General features: G+C 44.1%; 1 protein-coding gene across 2 annotated transcripts in view; it reads right to left on the bottom strand.

Annotated features, from left to right (window-relative positions):
- LOC116035265 (CUB and sushi domain-containing protein 3-like) overlaps nucleotides 1-7,932 on the bottom strand; it is a 269,787-nt gene that overhangs the window by 58,624 nt on the left and 203,231 nt on the right. For both annotated transcript variants that reach the window (XM_031278268.2, XM_031278267.2), the window contains exons 50-54: nucleotides 6,906-7,091; nucleotides 5,902-6,096; nucleotides 4,518-4,691; nucleotides 2,741-2,914; nucleotides 1,908-2,081 (exon numbers count right to left, since the gene is read on the bottom strand). In XM_031278268.2, the coding sequence (XP_031134128.1) occupies nucleotides 1,908-2,081; nucleotides 2,741-2,914; nucleotides 4,518-4,691; nucleotides 5,902-6,096; nucleotides 6,906-7,091 (903 nt within the window). The remainder of the gene's footprint in view (nucleotides 1-1,907; nucleotides 2,082-2,740; nucleotides 2,915-4,517; nucleotides 4,692-5,901; nucleotides 6,097-6,905; nucleotides 7,092-7,932) is intronic.

Below are 7,932 nucleotides of genomic sequence, written 5' to 3' on the forward strand. Positions count from 1 at the left end.
AAGTAACTGACAACCGGCCCAGAGGCCTCAGTCTCTGGCCCCCATCCCCTAGAGGCCCTGGGAGAACAACGGACAGGATCTGGGGCTCGAGACCGTCTGGAGGGAAAGCGGGTATCGTCATGAAAGTCCCTGGCCGGCCGCTGCCCAGGATGCTGAGGACCACGATAGCCAACGTAGCGAGCCATTGGTGGCGGATGGGCCCAAGGGGCAATTGGGGGGCCCCTAGGTCTGCTGGGGGGAGGCATGCTCCTGCTGAGACTGGAAAACTGCTGCCTGGTCTCCCGAGCTTGAATGGTACGCTCCGGCGCCTCCAGCGCAGCCCAAGCGAACAGCTACCCTGGTTTTATCAGGACGCTACGGACGGAGGGTCCTCCTACATGCCTCTGTCAGAGGTGACTGTGCGAGCCATACCTGGCATCGAGACTGCACCAGGAAGGCCATCATCCGCCCGAGTTCCCTAGACATGAGGGCAAAAGCTTGTAACGATGTGTCGTTAAGGCTGATTGTGGAAGCCTCAACACTGCCTTCCTGCAGAGAAGCAGAGAGGGCGAACATTAGTTGAGCCAGGTAATTAACAAATACTGCCAGCACCAGCTCCCGCATTGTAAGCCCTTGTTAGAAGGTTGTCCGTGACCCAACATTGGGGTCGAGGGAACCTGACAGTCGCAGTGTCTCATCAGGAGACACGATGAGGGATGCAATGGTAGGCTCAACTGCAGGCATATGCTCCAGCCCAACTCTTGCCGCATCGTGCATGGCTGCCGTAGCAGTAGCTCCAACATGCATGCAGCTCCTCCAAGTATTTCTCCGAGGGGGGCACAGCAAAGGCAGTAGGGGCCCGCCTGCACCTGAAGAAGGAGCTCTCAGGGGCGGATTTGTCTGCTGTGGTACGTCTAGCTACAGGCGATCCTGGGCCATGCGCATGATGGCCTGCATGGAGGTATCCCCCGCCTCACTCAGTGAGCTCTGGCCCGAGGAATGGAAGCCTGCCGAGGCTTGAGTCGATCCCCATCATCATCATTATAGATGCTGCCTGCTAGCTTTGGCTAAAACCCAGCCACTAATTTAATGTAAAGTAAAGAAAACAACTTATACGGGGAGTGGGAAGCTAAACACTCCCTTCAACGTCAAGATTTACAAACCTCAGTAAAAAGTTAGCTTCAGCAAAACACAGCTACTAACTTATTAATGGAAAGTAATGAAAAAATACAACCTAATACCGGGAGCGGGAAGTGATAAACGCCACTACACCGCCGAGGGTTGCACAATGTAAATCACAGACCTTTCACCCGGAAAGTAAAACACCATCCTACCGGTGAGCTGTCGCAGCCCTTGGAGGACGAACAAATTGTCTCTGCTCCGACCAACAAGGTCACAAGGCCTCCAGCGACGGCAACGTAAAAAACGTTGAAGTTCAAGTCTTCAGCCAACGTTAAGTAAATACAACTGCACGCAAGAAGAAAAAAGGAACAGATCCCCTGATGACACCAGAAGATATAGTCTTTCCCGGGTCATCCAGGGGTCACAAGTGACATTGTTGGTATACATACTCGAACTGCGCATGCACAAAGGGAATATTCAGTGCTTTAAGCACCGCCTCTGGCGGTCAGCAGGGATGAAATAGAACACCTTTAGTTTTAGAGGTACCCTGTTCAGAAACAGATCATTGCAGATGGTTAATGAGATGCATTTGATTATGATGCTTCTACTGGTCCCAAATTATTGTCGTAATTCTCACTTTTAGTCCCTATTCCTGTCTTGCATCCTGAGGCAATGGCTGTGGTTTGAGCCTTAGCTGGCAGAGACAAGCAGCTTTTTAGTTCAACTGTCAATATATATCTGCATCATTCTGATACTTGAGGTCAGTCCAGCTGCCATTCTGCAGGAGCTCTGTAGCTGGACCTTACCTCTGCATGTCGGTGGCTGCTGGCTCCACTGGCGGCTCGCCTGGCACTGAGCTGTGGAGGGTCCTTCCAGTGTATAGCCTTTGTTGCAGGAGAAACGCACCACATCATTGTAGTTGAAGCCATCACCTGTGGTGCGGCCGTATATAGGGCTACCTGGATGGCCACATGTGACAGCTGAGACGTGTCAGAGAGGAAGAGAGAAGGGTGAAGGATGAAAGACAGCAAAGAAAGGATCAAAGGGAAGGTAAAGGGGAGGAGGGGGAGAAAGATAGAGTGTGTGGAAAAGAGAGAATAAGGGAGAGACAAAATGCAATAACCATGAAGAATATAGGTGACGTACAGTGACACCTATCATAGAATTATCATTATCATATAATTAACCTCAACGGACATTGGGGTAATTAGGAATCAAGACATGATCTCGATTGGGAAAGGGAAAACAGCATATTTTACATTGCATCAATAGGTGACTAGGAGATTGAGAATTACATTATGAGGACATGTATCAATTATTGACTTTAGCGCTTTAAAAACTAAAGGACCAGGAAGCTTTTTAACAGTGACTGCAATTTTTAAGAGTGCTAAAAACATTTGTATGTATTGATTTATTTTAACAATGCAATCACATCATCAAATTTATTGATTAACCCTTTCTTGGTTGTGAATACAAATTTACATATTTTAGTCTTCCATAAGACATTATGTAATTAAAATCCAGGAATAAAAAGCACAACAGTTTCCATCAGCTCTTTTCCATCTGAACAGTGGTGTCTATGGTGAGGTGTCTATCTTTCAATCAATCAGGCAGTCAGAATTGGTGTTAAAGTACTTACAGATACAAACTGGTAGCTGTCCAGACCAGTTGTGGTCCTGCTGGCAGATCCGTACTGAGGAGCCAAGGAGCCTGAATCCAGGGTTGCACTGGTAAACCACTGTGTCTCTATAACCAAAGTTTTCCCCGATCACCTGCCCATTTACGATCTGCTCTGGAACACCACAGTGACCGGCTGTAGGAAAAACATTCAGTATTGTAAACATGTTTTCCTTTTTCTTAATGTTTATCTCTCGTTCTCAACAAGATTGTGAATTTATTTGTAACAGAGACCCTGACAAAAACAGGACACACCCTGTAATGCTTGTAGTGTATGGCATTAATACCACTAATAATATTCAGTTGTAGCTAATGTGGGGTTCCAATGTTTTGCACTAGATGAAATGCACTTTGCATTACAAATCAGAATGAATTATCTCAACCAATCACCAGTGGTGCAATATTTAAGTTCAGCTTTCAAGTGTTTCAGAATAATAGCTTGCAGTGGTGTACATTGAACTAATGGACGATAGATAAACATAATTTTGATTGTGTTATCACATTGAATAACTTTGCATTTTGACAACTGTATTATAAAATGAAATGAGGAAATTGATGATTTAAAAGGTCTTGGAGTTATAATGCTTGCAAACAAAATTAGTTAGTGTATTCATGAAACATATTGGATTTTTCAGCTCATTTCCTCTTAATTATTATTTCTAAATTCATATTGACTTCAGCTTCTCTTATGGTGATAACTCGGCTTTTCTCATCTACAGTAGACAGAGACACGCATGCTAAACCCCTCAAAACTTGTGCAATACGCTCACACACATAATCATGTTACTTTTAGCTACAATACAGTACAATTTCAGAGAGGAGGAATCTTGCAGAGATTTCCACTGCCACTTAAAACCTGGGAAATTGCCACTGACTGTGAGTCTTATTTCCCTAATTTACTCGTGCACCCAGAAACTCAGCTGAGCTCCACTCTAGTTGAGAGCAGACAGATTCTATGAAGATAGTGCTGAAGTAGGCAACTATACTGAGAGGTCCCTGGCTATGTTAACCCTGACAGTCATATTACTAAACAAGAGAGTGGTGCCCTTCTTTTAATGAAGTCAACCAACTTCAGCGAAGCCTGGAGTGCTGGTTCCACAGGGTTGATAAACGCACTGCTGCATCTGCCAAGGAAACTGTCACAGTATGCTGCTGCGTGGATTTGAATGCGGCTCAAGTAATTACGTATGTCTCATTTTCTTCCACAGTAAATGTTTATATATCTTAACAACAGCTCAAATTGTGCTGGTATAGCTTGACGAGTGTTTCATAGTTTGAAGCCAGTTGTGGCTCTGTAGCTCTCACATTTAACATTTTAGAACGCCACATCACACTGACTCGGAGGCTTTACTGTACAGCATAATGCTCCAATCAAGCAGCAGTTGCCAAAAGTGATTGCACATTTGCACACCAATTGCTACCTTATGATCTCTACACTGTATGAAACAGTATAGCCAGTGCCAGCCCAAAGGAAAATATAAAGTGACAGCGTTGAGTACCAGCGTGATGTCAGAACCAGACGACAAAAAACTGTACATCTTTCTAAATGTTTGGTAATTGGCCATACACACTTGGCAACAGAACCAATTATAGCCACCCTCTGATTCCCCATCTGGTTCTATTCTGGGCATGTTGGTCCAACTCAAAAAAGCTTATGTCTGAACAGATCGCCAGCAGTGTCTGACCTAGGTCAAGGCTGTCCTTTATAAAGTTAAAGAAAACATTTAGACCCTGCTTACCCAGGCAGTGAGTCTCCATCCCACTCCATAGGCCGGACAGGAGACACTCTCTTACTGTAGATCCAGTTAAAACATAGCCAAGGTTACAGCTAAAAATTGCTGATGCTCCGAAGGTAGTTTGGGTCCCAATTTTCTTCCCATTTGGAGGAGTGGTCAGATCCCCACAGGAGATGACTGCAAAAAGATGAACAAGATAGTAAAAAGAAGAGAAAGGAGACGGAGGAGGCCCAGAATGAAAGAACAAGACACCAGTGAGAGAGAACAAGAGAGAAAGAGATGGAAGTTGGCTTACATCTTCAGAGTCAATGGGAGAGCACAGTTATTTACACCCATCTTACCGACCTTAATGTGATAAAAGAGTGACCTGTACTATTTCATTGGGAGGATAATGAAGGTGTTTGCCTTTGTACCAACATCTTTCATCATGCTGGCTGGCATTCACCTTTGCCATCACACAGGCTATTCAGCTCTTATGCTCCTCAAAAAGTAGTTCCCATGGTAGCATAAAAAGCTTTTATTTCCCATTGCTGCAATAAACAATATCTAACCAAGGCTGAGACAGTAATAGCTAAAGAATACAAATGTGCATCATCGAGCTAGCCTGACAAGTCAGTCCCACATCAAGATGTTGGGTCTGGGAACTCACCATTGACAGGGCTCAATCTGAGGGGCGGGATAAACGGTTGTCTTTCAAATTCTCTCTGCATGCAATAGGATAGCGCTACAACCAGGCAGAGAAACAAAGAAGGCAGCAGAGCTAGTTGATAGATTAAACTTTTGCCGTATCCGTTCGGCAAAACTCCGAACACATCTTCCTTTTTTAAGAATGACTTCAGTGCCGTTCTTTGTTCTTTTCTCAAAGAAAAGCTTAACTCCAAGTCTTCCAGAGTCGCGGCCAAAGCCGATTCGAAAGACTGCTGTTCCCAGCAGCAGCAGCCATAAGCCCGCCTACTGACTCTATACACAATGTGATTGGCCCGGCCAGAGTTTGGTTTTTCCAGCTCGCAAGCCAACGGAGAGTTGCTAGACCACCTGGCTGCAAATTACATTTGCTGCCGCTAGGGTGCGTCTAGATTTCTAGGCTATCATCGAGCTTCTGATTAAGTGAACTTTAAAAAAGGTATTCACTCTTTAGGTCATGTAATGTTACAATCTATGAATCTAGTGTTCCTAAGGCGAGGCAGGACATGGATTTTTCATTGCATGTGACATGTGTGCATCCACTGATGTTTTATTTTTTATGATAATGAAAATGGAGCCAAAGATTTGATTTCTTGGAACATTATCCTTTTGGTTAAGTTCAATTTCCCAATTAATTTGTGTGATCTATAAGTGTTGTGTTTTGTGTGAGATTTTGTGTGTTGCTGCGGCAGAAGTCACTCACTTCTACAACGAGGCCTCTCGTTTCTCCAGCTCCACACACCGTTGGCCAGGCACTGGATGTGGGTGGGGCCAACACGGTAGAATCCAGGGTTGCAGGTAAAGACTATTTTAGTTCCATACTCATAGTGCGAACCGTTGACGATCCTCCATTTCCCATGGTCCAGAGAGAAGGAGCTGAGGCTAGGACACATAATGACTGTGCCAAAAAAAGAAAAGGTGTTCAATGGCGGGCACTGCTAGTTTTGGAAGTTTCAATTCACTTATCCCTTGTACACACACTGCTAAGTCAAAACGCATAAACATAGGTAATAACCCAGCAGTGTAGAAGAAATGCAAATAGCTGCAAAGGAAAATCCTAATCAGTAGAATGTAAAATGTAAATAGCAACTTCTCCTCATTTACTGTATACAAATGTTCTTCCACAACAAAGATGTTTATGAATCGGCACTCTCTAAAAACCAAATGAGTTTCAAAACAAACTCAGTTTCCCTTTTAGCTGTGAGAGACATATACAGCAGGGAATAAACATTGGTCTCAATAGTAAACAAGGTTGTCAATCACTCGTTGCACTGTCATGTAAAACACTCACCCCAGCGCCAGCTAGAGATTTTCTCTCAACAATTATTCTCCCTTTCATCCACCCGTCTTATCATGAGTACCCAACAAGTTAGTGTTTCTGTGATGAAACCACAAAGTGTGGTTCTGTTGGGACTTCAGTCCATTTTCCATGACACCTTCCATTACAGTACAGTGTTTTGTTAAAACTGTTTGATAGTCCACAACTTCTTCAGAGGATTTTTCAAACGGACTTTTTCTGTCTCCAACAAAGCTGTCAAAATGCTAAAATCTGTGTCTTCTCAGTAACTCTTTCCTATCCTCATCTTTAAACATCTCCTTCCCACTGCTCAATCGTGCAATGGGTTCTTGCAGTTGCCCCGTCCCTCTAAATCACTCTCCCTCCTCGCCTACATCCCCCTGCCCCTTACCTGAACATCCTCTACTCACCGATGCATCTGGGTATCTTGTTGTGGTTGCTCCAGGTGCCGTCTGGCTGGCAGACTGTGGTCGTCAGCTCTTTAGAGGAGAGTCGGTAGCCGCTGTTGCAGAAGTAGGTCACCCGTGTGCCGACAGAGTAATCAGCAGCGAGCACACCTCCGTTCACTGGCGCACTGGGCAAACCGCATGACACAGCTGCAGGCGGCAAAAGGACAGTTGTTGACACACGTTTACATGCAATACAAGACACATGCTAGAGAGATTTGCAGAAGGACATGCGGTAAACACAGGCATGGAAGGTAGGCACATATTCACTTAAGTGTTAAATACACATGTATGTACTTCCACCAGTGTTGGGTGTGCAACCCCTTTCTGTTACACAAGCAATGCCAAGTGTTAGTTTTTCAATTTACGCAAGCAGCTATGTGTTACTTTGTCATTTTCTGTTAAATGGTTGCAAATATACTAAGTAAAAACCCATAAGGAAATAACTGCTCAACACTGACATTGAACACCCCTATTGAATTGTGACAACAGGCCTCACTCATGGCAGACACAGCAGGGAAAGCACAGCAGGGTTTTTCCTGCATAGAGGAATTTTTGGTGCCCCCCGAAAGAGGTTTTAGCCAGCCCCAAAGGAAAATCACCAGTGCCAAAATAAAAAAAATTCAGAATAAAAACAGCAATTCAAATCCTCACCAAAATGTGTTTAAAAGATATATAATATTATATATTTTATATTTTTTTTTAACCAGTTTGTTAATTGGGGTTTTATTTACTCAAGCATAATATAAATTTTTGTTTATCAAATTGTCAGAAATCACAGGTAAATGCATAGATTTCTGTCAAATAAGGTAACACAAAATTGCCTTTACTGTACGCGGACCGATCATGCTTACTGCCATGCGTAGTCCCCAGTAATAAAATGTTAGTCTCGCTTTGCCAGACCCTCATCCATATGCTGCCGAGGAGGGACTGGCTAGTACTCACAGCATTCTGGGATGGGAGAAAAACTGTCTCTGGTTTATTGGCATTT

This window comes from Sander lucioperca, chromosome 10, assembly GCF_008315115.2.
Source record: "Sander lucioperca isolate FBNREF2018 chromosome 10, SLUC_FBN_1.2, whole genome shotgun sequence".
NCBI lineage: Eukaryota > Metazoa > Chordata > Actinopteri > Perciformes > Percidae > Sander > Sander lucioperca.